The sequence below is a fragment of the Sus scrofa genome, chromosome 13 (genome assembly GCF_054392235.1).
Source record: "Sus scrofa isolate SSC_HxYL_T2T_F1_AM1 chromosome 13, Sscrofa_HxYL_maternal_Yorkshire_Landrace_v2.0, whole genome shotgun sequence".
In the NCBI taxonomy this organism is placed as follows: domain Eukaryota; kingdom Metazoa; phylum Chordata; class Mammalia; order Artiodactyla; family Suidae; genus Sus; species Sus scrofa.
The window spans coordinates 49791036-49809139 of record NC_139395.1 but is presented as its reverse complement, the minus strand read 5'-3'; the positions used below and the strand labels follow the sequence as shown (position 1 = coordinate 49809139).

At 53.1% G+C, this 18104-nt stretch overlaps 2 protein-coding genes across 3 annotated transcripts in view; both read left to right on the top strand.

The window, feature by feature from the left end:
- STIMATE (STIM activating enhancer) overlaps positions 1-12554 on the top strand; it is a 68260-nt gene extending 55706 nt beyond the window's left edge. The window contains exons 5-9 of one of the 2 annotated variants that reach the window (XM_021068950.2): positions 439-560; positions 5228-5340; positions 6429-6506; positions 7234-7383; positions 8400-12554. In XM_021068950.2, the coding sequence (XP_020924609.1) occupies positions 439-560; positions 5228-5340; positions 6429-6506; positions 7234-7383; positions 8400-8516 (580 nt within the window). In that variant the 3' untranslated portion in view covers positions 8517-12554. The remainder of the gene's footprint in view (positions 1-438; positions 561-5227; positions 5341-6428; positions 6507-7233; positions 7384-8399) is intronic. The other variant, NM_001434944.1, reaches the window with a different exon arrangement.
- Positions 12555-13879: 1325 nt separating this feature from the next.
- Positions 13880-15871, top strand: MUSTN1 (musculoskeletal, embryonic nuclear protein 1). Its single transcript, NM_001434945.1, has 3 exons — positions 13880-14199; positions 15270-15390; positions 15562-15871. The coding sequence occupies exons 1-3, from the start codon at positions 14191-14193 to the stop codon at positions 15666-15668; spliced, it is 237 nt and encodes a 78-aa protein (NP_001421874.1). The 5' UTR covers positions 13880-14190; the 3' UTR covers positions 15669-15871.
- The last annotated feature ends 2233 nt before the right edge of the window (positions 15872-18104 follow it).

Below are 18104 nucleotides of genomic sequence, written 5' to 3'. Positions count from 1 at the left end.
GCTCTGGTCTGGGAAACCCCAGGGGCCATTCCCCGGATGTTCTGGTGCTGCGCTGTCTTGGGGCCTTGGAAGGGCCAGACCATCTGGGAGGGAAGAGTTACTGAACAAATTTTTTTTTATTAATTCTGTTTTCCTGTCAGCCTCTTTGGCTGCTCCCAGGCACTCTGCTTTGTGTCAGTCTTTGTTTGGCAAGAACACTTGAGATCTTTCAAGTTTCTTGGTCCCTCGCAATGCTATGTCCTGGGGAGGGAGGCTTTCCTAGGCTCCTGGAAGTGAGCACTTCAGCTTCCTGCACTTGCACCCTTAAGGCTCCTGCCTCCCAGAACAGGGTGGCGCAAAGTGCTGGGTCCCCAGCCTTGACCTTGTCCCTGCAAGCACACAGAACCCAGTTCCCTAGATGGTGCTTCCTGACCATGCCACTGTGCCCTCTCCTCACAGGTACCTCATCAACTTCCTCCTGGACGCCACTGTGGGCATGTTGCTCATATACGTGGGTGTGCGTGCTGTTAGCGTCCTGGTGGAGTGGCAGCAGTGGGAGTCCCTACGTTTTGGCGAATATGGTAACGTACCATTGACACAGAATGGGGTGTGAAGGGTGCCCACCTCACTAGAGGCATGGGGGCGGCTCTCAGTTTGGAAGGTGTTTGGTAGGGAGCTACCTCTCTTTCCACTGCATGTCTGCTTGTCTTATCTCTGGGCCATTCCACTCCTGGAGTTCAAAGATCAGGACTGGAGGGCCCATCCCCCCACCCTGGGGCCCAAGTCATTTGCTGTCTCCAGACCGTGGGCTGGCTGCCCACCGAGCATCTGGCATGTATGGTCACCAGGGGCACCAGGTGCATCCTTACTCACTGAGACAAGGTTTAAAACAGGTGACCCCTGGATGCTGGCACAGCTTTGACCCACTTCATCTCGTCAGTCCCCATGGGATACAGTGTGTAGAAAGCTGCCTTCGTGCTGGCTCCAAGCACAAATGCAATGCCTTTTGCTTTGTACCCCTAGGCAAACAGCTAGATGTGGCCTCAGCAGGGCTGCTGGTGAGAGGAGCTTATTTGGGCCTTACTGCCCTCTGGGGATTTCCCCCTCTCGCACCTTCACAGCAGGCCCTGCTGTCTGGAGCCAGGGGCTCCTGTTCATGGGAACTTCATTGGTGGAGCCTTTGCCATGAAAAGAGCACATGAGACAAAAGGGAGGGAGTCTGGATCCCACTCTTATTTCTTGGTTATACCTCCCAAAGAGCTCACGGCTCTAGGCCCAATGGCTGAAGACTCGCAAGGGCCTGACATTTAAAAGGGGAGCTGGTTCATGGAATTGCCTGTGAGTACCTTAGTATTTCTAGAAATCTTAAGTAATCGTTTGTCTCCATTGATGGGAGATGACCTCAGGAGAGGGCTTTTCTTAGCCTTGTTACTTGATGCCTGATGAGTCACTGACTTAAGATAGTGTCCAGCACACAGTGTGTGCCCCTATGGCTCCAGGGAAGGCTATGGAGAAGTTCCAAGTCATTGACTGCTCAGCTTGGAGGATGGAAATGGACCTCAGCGCCCATGGACCAAAGCGTCATCATCTTCCTTTATAGGATAAGCACCCGAGGGGTGGAGTGATGCAGGAAGCTCACCCAAACAGCTTGGAGGGCCTCTGGCTGCTGCAGTGGGATACCCAAGCCTCCCACCATCTCCAGGAACAGTGCTCATAGCTTCCTCTTGGCTATTAAGATCCTTTCTGGAAGGCAGGGCTCTCGACTCAGCTATAGCTGAGCAGAACTACAGGAGAGCCACCCACAGCCAGTCACACTGCTCAGTGACCTGGGAGAGGAGATCACATCTGATCCTGATACAGTGGGCATTATGGTACCACCTATTCCCAGCATGTTTTTGTTTGCATCCCCAAGAGAGATCGAAAGGAAGAAGGTATCCTTGTTGTTTGAGCCTTTTGTTTCCGTGCCCACCTTTTCCAGATAAAGCTGCCCTCTATTGAGGACCCTTCTGAGTCCTTTTTCCCCAGGCTGAGGAAGGATAGGGGATGTCTTCAGTTAACTGGTTTGTATTTCTGTCAATTTCTGTTTTTTCTCTTGCTGCTGTAACAAATTGCCACAAAATTACTGGCTTAAAACAACACGAATTTGGAAGTTCCCATAGTGGCTCAGCGTGTTACAAACCCAACTAGTGTCCACAAGGATGTGGGTTCATTCCCTGGCCTTGTTCAGTGGATTAAGGATCCAGCATTGCCATGAGCTGTGGTGTAGGTTGCAGATGCAACTCAGATCCCACGTTGCTGTGGCTAGTGGCTGTAGCTCTGATTGGACCACAAGCCTAAAAACTTCCATGTGCCACAGGTGCGGCCCTAAACCCCCCCACCCCCAAATTTATTATCTTAGAGTCTGTAGTTTAGAAGTCTGACATGGGGCTCGTGGACTAAATCTTGGTGTCGGCAGGACTGGTTCGTTCTGGAGCCTAAGGGAAGAACCTGTTTCCTTGCTTTTTCCCGATGCTGGAGGCTGCCTACATTCCTTGGCTGGTGGCCCCTTCCTCCATTTTCAGAGCCAGCAGTAGCCTGTTGAGTTTCTGTCACATGTATCACTGACCTTCCCCACCTCCTTCCACTGTCCAGTGCCCTTGTGGTTACATCGGGCCCACCTGGGTAGGCCAGGATGCTCTCCCTTTCTTAGAGCCTTCTGATTAGCAACCTTGATCCACTTGCAGCCTTCACTCCCCTCTACCACTCTCCATAGTGCCAGGCTCTGGGGATGAGGGTGTAGACATTATTCTACCCACCACCCCTGTTAACTGACCCGTCCACTTGAGGTGGTAGTTCCTGGTAGGCCCCACAGCTGTCAGGTGAGTGAAGAAGAGGGGCTTGTTTTCTAGGAGCTTCCATGGTCCTTAGAAGAGAAGGTGAACTTGCGAACAACAACATGGGATATGGGGACAGGCCACACAGCCCTGAGGGGCAGGACAGGTTCAGGCTGTCCATGGTGTCTACACTCTGGGGACCAGACTGCTCTTCCCCATGTGGAAGCCTTGAAAACAAAGTTTCTGTCTTTTGGGCACCAGTAGTGTGTGGGCTTTGGTCCCTTCCTCATGATAGACCCTGAGGAGATACTCCAACAAAAACAAAGACCCATGGGAACTTCCACTGTGGCATAGTGGGTTAAGAATATGACTAGAGCAGCTCAGGTCACTTTGGAGGCAAGGGTTCGATCCCTGGGCCAGGGTAGTAGGTTAAATGATCTGGCTTTGCTGTGGTGTAGATCACAGATACAGCCTGGATTCAGGCTCTGTCCAGAACCTTCCCTATGCCGCAGGTGCAGCCATAAGAACAAAACAAAACAAAAAACAACACCCATGTACCTGAGGGTGTCCAGCGTGGCGGGGCATACGAGAATTCTTGGCTTGTTTGTCCTGAAAAGATGAGGTCATGGGGACCATCAGAGAGACCCTCGCATGAAACAGGTCGGAAAAACCAGTGCACGTGCCCTCATTGCCACCATGGCTGCATGGTCTGGATTTGTTGGAGGAAAGGGTGTGTGTGAGTGGGTTCACACATGAGTTTTTTCACTGCATTTTTAAACCTAATTATGCAAGCATCTAAATGAAAAAAGAAGCCACTAAGTTGTGGCTCTGAAACTCAGAACAATGAAACTCAGAGAGGTGACATGAGGCCCAATGGAAGGAAAAACCATTTTCTTCTGTCAGCTTGAAATTTAAAACATAGGGCATATGGAGTGAGGACACTCTGAGCAAGTAGATTTTCTTTTGATCTTAAATGTGTTGCCCCTCATTCTGTTGACTTTTAAACACACTAGTCCAGTTCATAGATCTGTCCTGCTAGTGCTTCTGACTGTCCCCCATCTCAGAAACAGTTTTCAAAAAGTATTTTGGTCTGTCGTTTTTGAGAACTTCTCTCAATAACATCAGGTAGTTTGCCAAAAGAATTGTAAAACTCCCTTAAAATCTAGCTAGAAGAGATTGTGCTTCTGAAATGACTTTTTGGCTCAAATGTGCCTTCGTCCCAGAAATGAAAGTAAATAGTACACCATAGAAGAGGCAGTGATGTTTTGCTGTGTGCTTTCTTTGCACTTCTCCCGAGGTTTTCCAGAAAAGGGAATGGCCTGGGATTGTGTCATTACAGCTGCAGGAAGGCATCCACTGGCCCTTCCACCACAAACAGCTGGTAGGCTCTGCCAGGGCTGGGGACCTCCGGCACCTGTGCCTGGACAGGGATTGCTGCACAAACTGTGGAATCTAATGAGAAACTGGAGATTCCTCTCAGGGCCAAATTCTCCTCCAGCCTGGACTGAAGCCTTTGCCCCCCTCCCACTATGTTACGCTCCAGCCCCTCTTCTGGCCAGTGTGTTCAGGCAGCTCTGGCAGGGCTTCCAGAGCAGCCCCTGGCGGCCTCCCCACAACCTACTGTCCCTGGGTCTCCTCTGGAGGTGTGTATGGCTCCCCAGGGACCCATCCCGTATATTCTGCCTGTCACTTGAGGGTATAGGACATTCCCTGGAGGGGCTAGTCCTCTACCCTTTATCAAGTCCCTTTTGATAAAGGCTGAGTGTCCCCCAGCCTGGACCACCTCTGTTTCTTAAGTACAGGGTCCTGAGGCTGCTTCCCCACTCCCCACCTTGAGGTTTTCTCTCTTCCTTATTCCCAGCCCAAGGTGTTTGGGGTGCCCCCTCTGGGACAGAATCTGAATTCCTCCAGAGTCAGGTTTCTGCTTTCAGGGCCAAGGGGAGTGGGACGGGGGATGGGAGATGAACAAAAGGTTGTTTGCTGCCTTCATGATTCAGAAACCTCAGCCCATGTTTCCTCATGGACAGAGGAAGGGATGGGTAGCACCACAGCCACTGGAAAAATCAACAGCAGATAATAATAGCAGTCTTGCTTAACACAGCTTCTGCTGCCAATGGACAAAAAGAGCCAGCTTTTCTAAGCTCCAGCAACAGGCACTTACTAACTTTAGTGCTTTGTAATTATATCTTAGAGCCTCTTAAAAGAAATGCCACTCTGGTATCTCCAAATTAGGAATTCTCTGATTTTGTTTAAAATGCCCACATTTGTCTGTTCGGGCTGAGCTGACGCTTGGTGCTCTGCGGACTCATTTAGTAGCTCCAGAGTGGGGTTCTGGGGAGGGATGGGGTGGGCTGGTAGCTCTCACAGGAGCTGTGGGTGGTGGGACAGGGGCACCAATGCCTGGGCGCCGGTGACCAAACCCGCTCTCCCCACAGGAGACCCTCTGCAGTGCGGAGCCTGGGTCGGCCAGTGTGCCCTTTACATTGTGATCATGATTTTTGAAAAATCTGTCGTCTTCATCGTCCTCCTAATACTTCAGTGGAAGAAGGTTTGCCTCTTGCTCCCTTCCTTACCAGCTTCTTGAGACGCTAAGCAAGACAGTACTCCCCACGCCACCACCCAATCCCTACCCCGGCCCTATTAGGAAACAAAATTCGTTGTTTCTTTCTTTCTTTCTCTTTTTTTTCTTTTTTAAGATCCACGAATGCACCTGGTCTGATGAGGCAGCTCCTGGCTACCTATCAAGAGCAGTAATTTGTCAGTTTTTTACACAGCATCTGTCCACTTCAGTTATACACGTTTGCTCTAGATTAAGCCTTGCAATGTGTATAAAGCACATGAAATGCAGTCCCTGCCCTGGGGTTGCTTACAGTTTGGTAACTTTTAAGTGTTGTCAGGGGGTGTTTTCTCTACATTTGCAGACACCTCCTCATATGCTTCTCTTGGCCAATGGTTTAATTTGAGCCTTTCAGTGCCACAGGCAGCAGTTAGTCATATATTCCTATGGTTTTTTTGCCCTGTGCTCTGCCCTCTGACCACAGGGCTATGCTATGCAGAAAAGCCTCCAGTGCCCACAGGAAACCAGCCAAAGAGCTTTTAGGAGCAAGTAGCTCAGATCGTGGCCTGCTTTGGTTTTATTTGTGGCTAGCTTTTATTTTTTTAAGAAAATACACCAAGGCTTTGGGGGCTCTTTTCCTGGAGGAGGTGGTTGGGGTGCAGGATTTCTGTTAGAAAGTGGTCCGTGCCTCATTGCTAATACCTATAATGAGCACCACCAACCTCACTCTCTCCAGCTCGCCGAAGCCCACAATGCCCTGTGCCAGCTTTGTAAAGCGCCTCCCTCCCGCCCCCCATACCCCATCCCCACTTCCCCCTTTACTTCTCAAGTCCACACCACAGGGAAGGCTGCTCAAGCACTACGGTTCCAAGTCATCTCCGAGGGCATCCCTCACGAACAGTCAAATCTGGGGACTGTGCAGCCCTGAGTGTGGAGTGCTGTTCTCATTAGGGCTCTGGGGAGAGTGTCTAAATTAAGCCCCCTCTCAGGGCCTTGTGGGCGATTTCCACTGCCACTCCCACTCCCAGGCACTTTCTCTGTGGTCTCCCTTGCCTCACTGACTCTGCTTCTCTTTACAGGTTGCCCTGTTGAATCCCATTGAGAACCCAGACCTGAAGCTGGCCATCGTCATGCTGATCGTCCCCTTCTTTGTCAATGTCAGTGCCTTGTTGCATTTTTTACCCCCATTTGCTCCCTGCCTTCCAGGTTCCTATTCCAGTTCTAACAGTTGAAACACCTTATAGCCCTCAGGTCCCTCCATGTGAGCATTTGCCACATCCCATCCCCACCCCCAACGTGGAAATGGCAGGATTATTTCCTCGGTACTGCATTCAATGCCTGTTCCAGGGCCTCTGAGCACGGTGGAGGGTGCTGGGGTCTTTGTCTTGCCCTTATGAAACAGAGGCTTCTAGATTAAGATCATTAGGAATTTACCCCTGTCCTTTATTTCTGATCACAGGGCTCCCAGAGAAATTCACCAACACATTGGCTAGAAATTAGGAAATAAGAAATGGTAAAGGAACAAGGGGATGACAGACGTGGCAGGTGTGCCGGCCAATTGCTCAGCAGAGGGAAGGGCCCCAACCAGGAGGCCAGAGGCCTTGGTCCTGGCCCCACTCTGTCACCTTCTGGGGCAACCGGGACAGGCTGTCCTTATCAGTCACCCCACAGAACCGCTTGAGGTAAAATGGAAGCAAAAGACATAGAGATTGGAAATCTCTTCCAAGATTTCTGAGCAGGTGCAGGAGGCCTGAATGACATTTCCTTTCTCTGGTTCTGGATGCCGTCACCTCGCATGGGGTGGGAAGGATGGGTGTGGGGGCCGCTCTGGTTTGCTTTCACAAGTGGCTTAACCCAGAGTGACTTGTGCTTTCCTTCCCACAGGCTCTGATGTTTTGGGTAGTGGACAACTTCCTCATGAGAAAGGGGAGGACGAAAGCTAAACTAGAAGAAAGGGGAGCCAACCAGGACTCAAGGAATGGGAGCAAGGTCCGTTACCGAAGGGCCGCATCCCATGAGGAGTCGGAGTCTGAGGTAGGGCCGAGCGATCATGCCGATGACCCAGGAGGCCTCTGGTCTCATGTTTGCATCTGTGGCCTCTTGAGTGCTGTGTCACAGGGCCAGCTGTGATGAGCACCAGATGAATAACAAACAGCATTGTCAGCAGAAGCAGCCGCTCATGAGCAGGCGTGCTCCTGTGGTTTGGCACTTGGGTAATAATGTAAAATTCACCAGGGAAGCATATATTCTAGGGGGTAGGACGGAATGACAGGAAGTAAGTACAGGCAGAGGTCTGAGCTAGCTGGGCCCCATCGTACAGAGTGGGGAGCGGGGAAGCACTAGTGCATGAGGTAGGGAGCCAGAGAGAGCGTGAGTCAGGCAACCGAGACCAGGGGCAGGAAGCCCTTTGGGAGGGGGGCTGAGACCATCCTGACCTGGCCTGTGCCAGCCCTTCCCCAGGGCCGGGGTCTGAGGAGCCAAGCAGGTGAGCAGTGAATGAGCATTTGCCTGGATGCCCCAGCTGTGCGGCTTAGTCCTTCCGGGTGCTCCGAGGAGTAGAGGGCTCCCATTTGTCTTTGGACCTTACAAGGCTGGTTCAGAGCAATCGCTCTGAAATCACTCTGCCTTGTGTGTGCCCCACAGAGGTTTTCTTTTCCTTTCAAAAAGAGGTTTTTCAGTTTGCTTTTGCTGTATGTGAAGCAATTTTAAGAACCTGGGACTCCATGCCAGGATGGTCTTGAGGCTAAGTTTGCTATGATAGGGGTCTGGTCCCAGCCAGAGGTTGGATGGAGGAGCAGGAGTTTGGGTGGCAGGGAGGGTGTGTGGACTTAGCACTGGCGTCAGTAGCCTGTGGATGCATTGGTGTGAACAAGGCCTGGGATGGGCCAGCTTGTCTCGCTCTGCAAAGGGGACTTCCTCATCACCCTCTTCTAAAGAAACCCAAGACTTGAGGCCTCCCAGGCGGGCTGACATTTGTACCACGGTCCAGGGCGGGCAGGTGGAAAGGGTATGACTGGCAGTGACTGAGGGCCATGCCTCTCTGCCCTCAGATCCTGATCTCAGCTGATGATGAGATGGAGGAGTCTGATGTGGAGGAGGACCTTCGGAGACTGACCCCCCTGAAGCCCGCAAAGAAAAAGAAGCACCGCTTCGGGCTACCTGTATGACACATTCCCGAGCTGGGGTCAGGTTGGGGGTGAGTTGCCAGGTCAGCCGAGGGTCGCTCCACTGCGTCGTCCCTCCCCTCCTCTCTGCCCCTTTTCTACCTCCACTCTTCCCATGGCCTATGCCTGTTCCTGGACAACTGTGACTCAAGGGAAGGAGGCCATTGCCCCGGCCATGGCAGCTGGAGGTCCTCACGCAGTTGCACTACAAACACTGACCAAATATGCAAGCGAGGCGTTTTGTTTGTTGTCGTCCTGAGTGGTGTTGTGAGGGACCCCGAAGCCCTGTCCTGCGTCTGTCCAGGTGGCCTCAAGGACGAGAACTCACATGCACACAGATCAAGCCTCAGGGGAACATGAAGATGTAACACATTTGGAGCAAAGGGTTACTCATTGACCAAGTTGGAACCGGATGCTTTCTTACTCGAAATGGCTTTTGTAACTATTGATTTCTATAGCCGGTTTTAAGAGCTGTCACAGTGTTAATGTTTTTTGAGTATGTGTTCATTTCCTATGGGACTAATGGGCAAAACATAGATTTTTAAGTCTTCCTTATGCTGTTGACTTTTATATTTTTAAGTTATATTTTCATACTATTGTATTTAAAAACTCTTTTTAATCCCCAAAGAAATGGGTTTGTTTGCCTTTAATGGGATAGGAACTGGTGGGAGGAAAAAGTTGGGAGTTTTTTATTTGGAATGCCGTTAGGTAATCTATGATCAGATGAGGTAAATGATTCCGGTAGGAAGGGAGATGGGCACTTATCTGAAATTAGCAAACCCAGTGATTCTGGAAAGGTCAGGCCTGAGCAGGAAGGGGCCATGGGGAACGTGGATCCAAGGCCTCCTGTGCACGTGGAAGTGGATGTGCTCTGCTGAGGGCCCACAAGCTCCTTGGCACTTTGGCTAACAGGTTAGAGGACGCAGTTAAAGTGACCAAGAAAGAAGTGTAAGAGGACCTTGTGTTTAGAGAAATCGAGACTCCCAAGCCACCACTTTTTGTTCCCTGCCTCTCTTCAGGGCCTCCAAATCTGCAATTGAAATTGCAGTCTCAACCTCCTCACCTCCTACTGGTGCAGCCTTGAGAACCAGCCTCCGGGCCCAGTTCTGGGAACCTCCTCTCAGGCCGCCCCAGGCCTGGCATCACAGTGCCGTTAACTTGTTTTGCGCAGCATTCTAGAGAACACCTGCCTGACCAAGTGATCCTATTTTTCACTTCCTCCAAAGCTGCAAGGTGGCTGGGACCAGGCGGGTGGAGGTGAGAGAGCTCATTCTCTGCGTCCATAGGCAGGATGAGGTGCTTCTAAGCTTGTGGCCCCCATTCCTCAGCATGGGCGCAGGCCCCCGTGGCTTGGAGCCTGCTACCCGCCAGTGGAAGGGGCTGACCTGAGTACTTTCCCTGCTGTGGGAACAGTAAGGTGGAGCAGCCCAGTGTTTTGTAACAGCTGGAAGCAGCCATGAAAGTTTAGGAGTAGAAAACCGTACCACTAAGATGCAAGCTGGAAGTGAGATGGTGGAGGGAGGCTACACCACCCAGAAACTTCCTTATACGTAGAAACATGTCGTAGAGTTCCCATTGTAGCACAGTAGGTTATGGACCCTGTATGGTCTCTGTGGTAGTGCAGGTTTGATCCTCAGCCCAGGAACTTCCATATGCCCATGGGTGCAGCCAAAAAAGAAAAACAAACAAAAAAACAAACGTGTTTCCCTCGAGCAGGTTGGGTCTGAATTGTGAATGTGAGCCATGCTGTTACCAGGCACCCTGGGCTGTGTCCTGCCTCCCACAGCCTCGCCTGTCCAGGACGTGAGTGGGGGCAGGCCTTGAGGACAGCTTCTCAGCCCGTCTTCCTCTAGGAGTCCAGAAACCAGGGGGCCGGGAGGAGCCAGGACCTGAACTGCATTCGGCGGTGACTCTGCTAGGGCGGGTATCTGCAACTAGAAAGTGAGGCAGCAGCTCAGTGGGTGAAGTTGAGCCCATTTCCACTCTCCATTGCTTCTGCTTCACTTTGTGCCCTTCCACCCTTCCATCCCAGGCTGGGTTAGTAGGTGGCTCCCCATTCAGAAAGACCAGGACTGATGGTGGTCCTGGTAGATGGTAGGTAGGCTTCACCTACTCGCCTTTCTTTGCCCTCCTGTTTCACTTTATTTTTATTTCTTTTTTTTTTTTTTTTTTTTGCTTTTTAGGGCCACACCTGCAGCATATGGAAGTTCCCAGGCTGGGGTCCAATCAGAGCTACAGCTGCCAGCCTACACCAGAGCCACAGCAACACTGGATCCGAGCCACATCTGCAACCTACACCACAGCTCACGGCAATGCCAGATCCTTAACCCACTGAGCGAGGCCAGGGATCGAACCTGCAACTTTATGGTTCCTAGTCGGACACATTTCCGATGCACCACGATGGGAATTCCTGTTTCACTTTGAACAACTTGTGGCTGGGGTTGTTTCTTGCACCTCCCTGAGCCCAGAATCAGAGCTTTTCTTTCAGTCTTGAGCTGTTAATGTTTCCAAACCAGTGATAGGTTTTGGGGGCAGCCACAGTCTGTTAAGGAAGGAAACTATGGGTTATACAGACCCCATATGATCTGCTCACGAGGCTCGTCCCAGGGTCTGTTAGGCAGTGGGTCTGCGGACAGAGAGGTAGCAAGCAAGTGGTGACTTCTCCCTGCATCCTGTTTTCAAAGGACTTTAGCCGCAGTTGTATGGCTGGCTAACGAGGTTATGGACATCTAACAGGGTGTCTGAACATACTGGGCCTTGTCAGCATGAAGGCCCGGAAGGCGTGGCCTCACATGTTTGGCCTTACCCTCCTCCTGTGTGTGGAGGGGGGGACACACACACAGGAGTTTGTATTCCTTGGGAGTGCCTCTTGGAGTTGCTAAGGCCTTTTCTGTGGTGCACTGTCCCAAGACAGAGCAGATGCAAAGAGCCGTGATCAGGACTTCTTTCAGAGCTGTCCTCCCTCCCTGGGTTGAGTTTCCTCACCACCTGGTCCAAGGTGCCTTATGAGGTGCAGCTCCTCACCTGCCACTTGGTAAGCATCACTGTGCTTGAGAAACCACGGAATACCAACTGGATAGTGTGTGCTGCGCATCTGATTTGTCCGAGTCTTGACTTCAGCCAAGACACTTAGAATGAGAAATTGTGTCAGGGTCATGAGCAAGTTTCTTGTCACCAATGGAAGTAACCTAATGAGGTGGAACTTTCATATCTGAATGGAAGAGATCATTATTGGCCCTTTTTTCCTTTTGCTGCCAGTGGAATGTTGACAGTGGCAAAGAGGTGAGATCCTGGGCAACAGTGGCTTCTTGGTCTGTTCAGCCCAAAGACCTGCCACATGAAGGACATGTGGCCTTTGGACATGCTGGTGGCCTCCTGCCTCAAGCTTTAACCTGTGCCTCTTCCTAACAACAAGGAGTCGTGCGTTAGGTGTTGACTTACCACACCTTTAAAGGAAAAATACATAAAGGCCCAAATTCAACTTGTTTCTTCCTCTAAGCAGTGTGAGCCTAGAGGCTGCAGCCCAGGATCCTTGTCCGAAGGCTGCCCCAGGACCCTGGAGGGAGCCACAGCTGTCAGCAGCTTTCTCTGCCCTCCGGACTGCAATTCACTGGCCTTTTTGCAGCCAGACCAACATAGATGGCTCTGGGAACTTGCCATCAGCCAGAACAGCTACCTTGTGGGGTGAAGGGCTGGCCTTTAGAAGTTTTACACATTTCCAACTAGGAGTGGAGAGCTCTTGGTTTTACTCTGTGAAATACTGGCAGCTCTAAAGGGCGTTGCTCTCGGGGAGGGACCTGGGGCTCCTGAGTGGGTGGGTGGGTTGGTTTAATTTGATTTCTGTTTTCATGATGTTTGTTAGAAGTCCAACCTATGTGAGCAAACCGTGGCCTACTTCCACTGCCCTCCCGGTGGGGGTGGTTAAATCAGTGGTGTTGGGATTCACAGAAACACGTTGCTGAAATGAAAGGGAAGACGATGTACTTACATTGTAAAATGGTTTACAATAAAGATGACATCTTATTACAGTTTTTAAACAAAGAAGCCTTCACTTTTGTGGTTGCTGGTTGTGTGTTCTGTGGCGTTGAAATAGCTTAGTGGGATCAAGAAAGTGTCCCCAGTGTGTTAGAAGGTTCTCCCCAGAAAAACGAATGAGAATGAGCCTGACATTTCCTTGTGGTAGATATGGGAGCAAAACCTGCCAAGGGAAACAACCTGCTGATTTGAGTAAAAGCTACTCTGCCTACCCCCCAAGGAGCGAGTGGTGCCAGAGAGATGGAGTGTGAGGGGTGGTCATCCCACATCCTTGTTCCTGAAGCCGCAGGGCTGGAAGGCAGGTGCCTCCCTGGGCAGAGCCGACACCCTGCCCTCAGTGCCTCTTGGTCCCTGTTCAGAGTCTGGGGTTGTGCCCACGGCCTTCTGAAGGCATTCCTCACGTCAGCACTTGTCTCAGATGCAGCCTGGCAGGCCTTGCATTGGCTTCCCAGGGCCAGGGCTCGGCAGGGGGGATTGGGGTATGATGAGGTCTGACAGCAGTGGGGTGGCGTTCCAGATAGCCAAACGTCAGTGCCTGGTTGGGTTCTGTCTGCCTGGAGCCTTCAAGGATAAAAATACTCTCCATCACAAACTGACGAGGAGCTTGGGTATGTCTGATCCAGTGGGGCCGGCCCTGACCTCCTACCCACAGACTACTCCCATGCCCGCCCCAGGCTCAGTGTCCTACCATGTGCCCCAGGGATCTTCCCTTCAAGGATGGGGCGTCGGGAACCAGCAGTGGAGAGCTAAGCAACCCTCGGGGAGCCTGACCCTCTGTCCACAGCTCAGTGCCTGGAGTGGGCTTCACCTTTGCCCACCCTCTGACAACCTAAATCTTTCTGGGCCAGGTGCCCTTTGGTGACCTTGTCTCAGCCTGAGGCTCTATGCTGTTTTGTGCCTTCAGCTCAGAGGTGTTCTTAGCACAAAGCAGTTTCCTCCTGGCCCTTCCTGGGCACTAGGAGCCAGACGGAGGACAAGGGCACCAGCTAAAACCTGGATGGAGCGGCTCCCAGGTTTCCCTTGGCCACAGTTTCTCTGCCTGTGAACCAGGGGTAGCCCCTGTGCTCTGAGTCTACTGTGAGGACCCAGGGAGCTGGCCACGGCAGATAGAAGAAGCCTCCACCTTGCTGCTGTGCGGGCCTGGAAAGTCTCTTTCCTCTGGAATCCAGGGACAGAGTAGAAGAGAAAGAAAACAAGCTCGGAGTGTCCACCCTGGCTCAGGGCCCTCCCTTTCCTCTGGGACACCCCCCCACAATGGGATGGACTATCAAAGATGGACAGCTCGGACTGCCACAGGCACATTACAGGACCTGCGTTCCTAAACACCAGTCAGCGCCAGTTCCAGCACCTCCCGCCTGCAAGAGAACAGCTGTTCCCAAGGGTACAGGGTCTCCCCAGCTGACTGCTTTCACCAGGGCTGCAGCCCCCCAGGCAGCAGTGCTCAGCAAGCCCCCATCATCTCCAAGAATAAACTCTGAAGCCAGTGACTATGTGGATCTGAATCATCAGGGAGCTGTTGGAGGAGGGGGAGTGACTTCCCAGGACAGGCAAGCCGACTATATAAGCTTCGGAGGGCTGGGTGCCACTGAGATCTCTTCCACAGCCACTGCCGGCCAGGGAGCAGCTCTCCACCGCACCCACCATGTCCCAGGTAGGGGGACCCAACACAAACCCTGCTGGTGTCAGGGCTGCGGGGGTGGCAGATGGACACTGTCATCTCTGGCAACTGTGTCATGAGCTGAGCTCTAGCGATAAACACAAGAGGCTCTGCCTCTGGAGGGCCTGGGCTCAGGGAGAACAACCCAGATACCCACTTAGCCTAAGGAACCCCTGTTAATCTTAGCATTTGTGGCCTTCCCTGGTTGGTTTGGAGAAGTGGGGAAAGTGTGTGTGGTACTTGGAGATGTTTGTGTGTAAGGGAGCTGCTTGTATGTGTTGAGTTGTGTATGTTTGAGGCTGTGTCTGTGTGCACGCATGTGAAGCAGGATCTGTAGCTGCACAGCTGTGCCCCAGCGTCTCCCCAGGAGGCTGTATCTGGTGCAGGGGTGTACTATGTTCTAGGAGCACAGAATCGGGGACCAGGGAGGACTTGGACCTGCCCCCAGGGCTAAGGAAGGAATAAGGCCTCAGACTGACAGGCTCCTGGGGTTAAGGGCTAGGTAGGTACTGAGGCTAAATGTCCACAGCACCAGAGAGACAAACCCACCAGCCTATTAAGAGGAGGGTTGTCCTTGCTGCCTGCTCCACAGGTGGGTGCTGACTTGGGACTTTGGCTTGGTGGCATCTGAATCCACCACTCCAAAGCACACAAGGGAAACACTGGGAATTTTGGGGGAGGGGACGGTCCCTAAGGGAAGGACCCTGTTCCACCCGGTGGGCAGATCTTGGGATTCACCAAAAGCTTTGACATTCAGCCTCAAAGCCAGTCCCTTTCCTATTGTGCCCAGGCCTGAGCTTAACTAGACAGGCAGACACTGAGAGGCTACGACAGCCATGGCTCCAGGGCTCCCAGTCTGGGGGAGAAGGGCAGAGACTCAGGGTGGTCAGTATGAGGTAGACTTGGGAAGACTTCCTAGAAGTGGAATGGGACCTTGAATTGGCCTGAGTTCAGTGAGCAGGGAAAGGGGTCTCAGGGCCAGGGCACCGAGTGGAGGGGGACTCTCAGGCTTGAGGACTCGGGTTGTAAGATGAGGCTCTGGGCTTCCCACTGCTGGCACTCAGGAAGCCCCCATCAAGAAGAAGCGCCCCCCTGCGAAGGAGGAGGACCTGAAGGGGGCCCGAGGGAACTTGGCCAAGAACCAGGAGATCAAGTCCAAGACCTACCAGGTCATGCGGGAGTGTGGTGAGTATTCTCTGGAGGTGGGGGGCAAGGCGGGGGGGGGGGTCACTCGGGTCCTCACATTCTAAGAGTCCAGAGCTCCTGGGCTCAGGGGGGTGCTCCCCACACAAGGGGCTTCCCTCCCTCGGAAGCCAGGCTGACCCTGATCACACCTCCTCCCCATCCTTACCGCAGAGCAAGCCGGTTCTGCTGCCCCGTCGGTGTTCAGCCGTGCTCGGACTGGCACAGAGACCGTCTTCGAGAAGCCCAAAGCTGGACCCGCCAAGAGTGTCTTTGGCTGAGAAGTGCACACTACCCTCCTCACCACCAGCAACACAGGAACCTTTCCCAAGAATTCTTTTTTATGCCAAGATATACCTTCTCACCTGCCACCTTTGGGACTGCCACCCCTCCCCCACAGCCCTTGCCCTTCAGCCCAGGGACTCTGCACCAGCACCTGCGAAGCACCAATAAAGAGGATGCCCAAGGGGCCCCAGCGTTTGGAGGGTGTTGGTCACTGGCCCTGGTCACTAAATGCAGGGGAGGGAAGGGCAGGTGGCTATGAGGCATGTTCTGAACTGTTCAAAACTTTTGGAAGGGTCTCAGAGGAATGCACGTGCTCTTAGGGCCACTGCCACACACAAGAAAGAGCTTTGGACATGGAGCCCTGGTGCTGACCTGCGTAGCCTCAGATCATCTCCCCTCCCTTTTTGAGCCTCATTAACCCTTGTATGTGACAGGAGAGACTATTATGTAAAACGGGCCATAGTCACACTGCTCAGAGTGAAGCAGGCGGGGTCTGGGGCTCACCTTCCCCCCACCCCTGTCTTCCACAGAAACCACTGAGGTGCCTCCAGGGACCCCCAGGCTCAGGATCCTCAAAGCCCCCTCCCCTTGTTTATATCGCCTCCCTGCCAGCTTGCCCCCACTTCAAAGACAAAGCCAGGTCGAGGCACCTCTCTGGCCAGTGGCAGTCGCTTCCTGAGCTACCATCACCGCTCCCAAACTGGGGGCGAGGCCCCACCTTGCCACTCCCACAGCTCTGTGTGAGCCACATGAGCACCAGGTTCTCCCCGGCGCTTCAAGATTCTTTCCACTTCATGCCTCAGTGTCTCTGTGTGTGGAGCTGTCAGATTCAGGGGACTGCAGAGGCCTGCCCGGCTGGGACAGCAAGACCATGGACGGTCCAGGGCTGGAGTGGCAGTGACTGGCTAGGGGCCGATGCCTGCAGTGACGTCCTGCCAGTCCCCTGGGCAGGTGGGACGGGCTGCATGGAGGCTTTCCCACGTTCTTGGCCAGCCCGGCCTCCTTATTTAGCTATTTTCAGGCCAGGCCTGTGCTCTCTGCCCCAAGGGAGCAGACCTGTGGGGACAGGGCCCAGGCCTGCTCACTAGGCTCCTCAGGGTTGGGGGCGGCTCTTTCCCCAGATTGCTGTAGGAGTACGTCTTCCCGTTTAATCCCAGCCATATCCAGAGCCAAAGGGCGGGCAGTACAGGTGCTCACAGAGATGAGGCTTTTGGCTGTCGTCATGCTAAGGAAGGGGAATGTTCACTTGCAACCACAGACACAGCTCTGAGGTCTATGATGCCCTTCCCTAGAGGCGTGTGCTGCTGGCATTGACCGAGGCAGGGCTAGAAGGGAAGCCGCCTTCCTGACCCTTGCAAGTAAAGTCACTGCCCCAAGACCCCGAGTAGGCCCTGAAGATGGCGCCCTCCCCTAGCTCCCCTAGTGCCACTGAGCCCTCTTCCCTGACCCAGGATTTGGCACCTGGCCACTTTGCTGAAGCATCTTTATCCCATCTTTGGCCATGGACTCAGGAGCCAAGCTTTCAAAGCCACAAGGACATAAGCACTAGCTGCGTCCAGAACCCCTAATATTTATTCACTTTATTATTTGTTAGGAAAGCAGCCTTTCAACTTTATTAAAGGAAAACTGAAAAAAGTCATTGGTAGTCCTACCCCAGACCCTCTAGCCACCCTCTCGTGGGTCTGGGCTCACAACAGCGGCACCACCTTGGCATGGATCGGCCTTCTACCCGTTCTCAAGCTGTGACTCACGGACTCCCTTGGCGTGACTGACCTCCACGTAGGCCGCCTAAGCATACATACCCCCCACCCCCAAGTCACCCCTTTCAAGAGCTCTGTGCTTTCTGTTCTGTGCTTCTGTTTCAGGAAATTCCTTGGATCGAGTGAGACCTCGGGGCCGCAAAGTGTGGGCCTCTTTATGGCTTTCACTTTGTATTGCGAACCACATGTTTAGGAGGCCTTGCTGGAGTTGCACAAAGAGTCCTGGCTAGAATAGTGGGGCCCCAACAGAGAGAAGGGAGGCCCTTTGGCTCAGCCCCTCTCGCTCCAGAAGTAAGGCATATAGCCATCCTGCTTTGGCCCCAGCAGAGCGTGCCCCACTCGGGCACCCCAAGGACTGCTGGGTGCCTTTGGGGCCCCACTGCCCAGTCACTCTGACCTGGCCTCTGGCCCCTGCCTCCTGGAAGCCACCCTCTGGCCCTCCTCTGCCTGGCTATCCCTCTGCTTCACCCATTCTGGGCTTAAAGAGAGCTGGCCAGTTCACTGCGTGTCCCCCAGCCCTGGGAGGCTTAGTGGAATGACTGGTATGAGGGGTGGTAGTGGCCTGAGAAGGTTCTGGACCTTTCAGGTGGGGCGCCAATACCCACTGCCACCTGAAGCCTGCCCCTCCTCAGTACATGTTCCCGTCCCCAGTCAAGGTCCACAGGATGTTCA

Coding starts and splice junctions, on each gene's coding strand:
- MUSTN1 (NM_001434945.1), top strand. Junction 15,391..15,561: donor CCAGGTCATGCGGGAGTGTG/GTGAGTATTCTC, acceptor TCCTTACCGCAG/AGCAAGCCGGTTCTGCTGCC.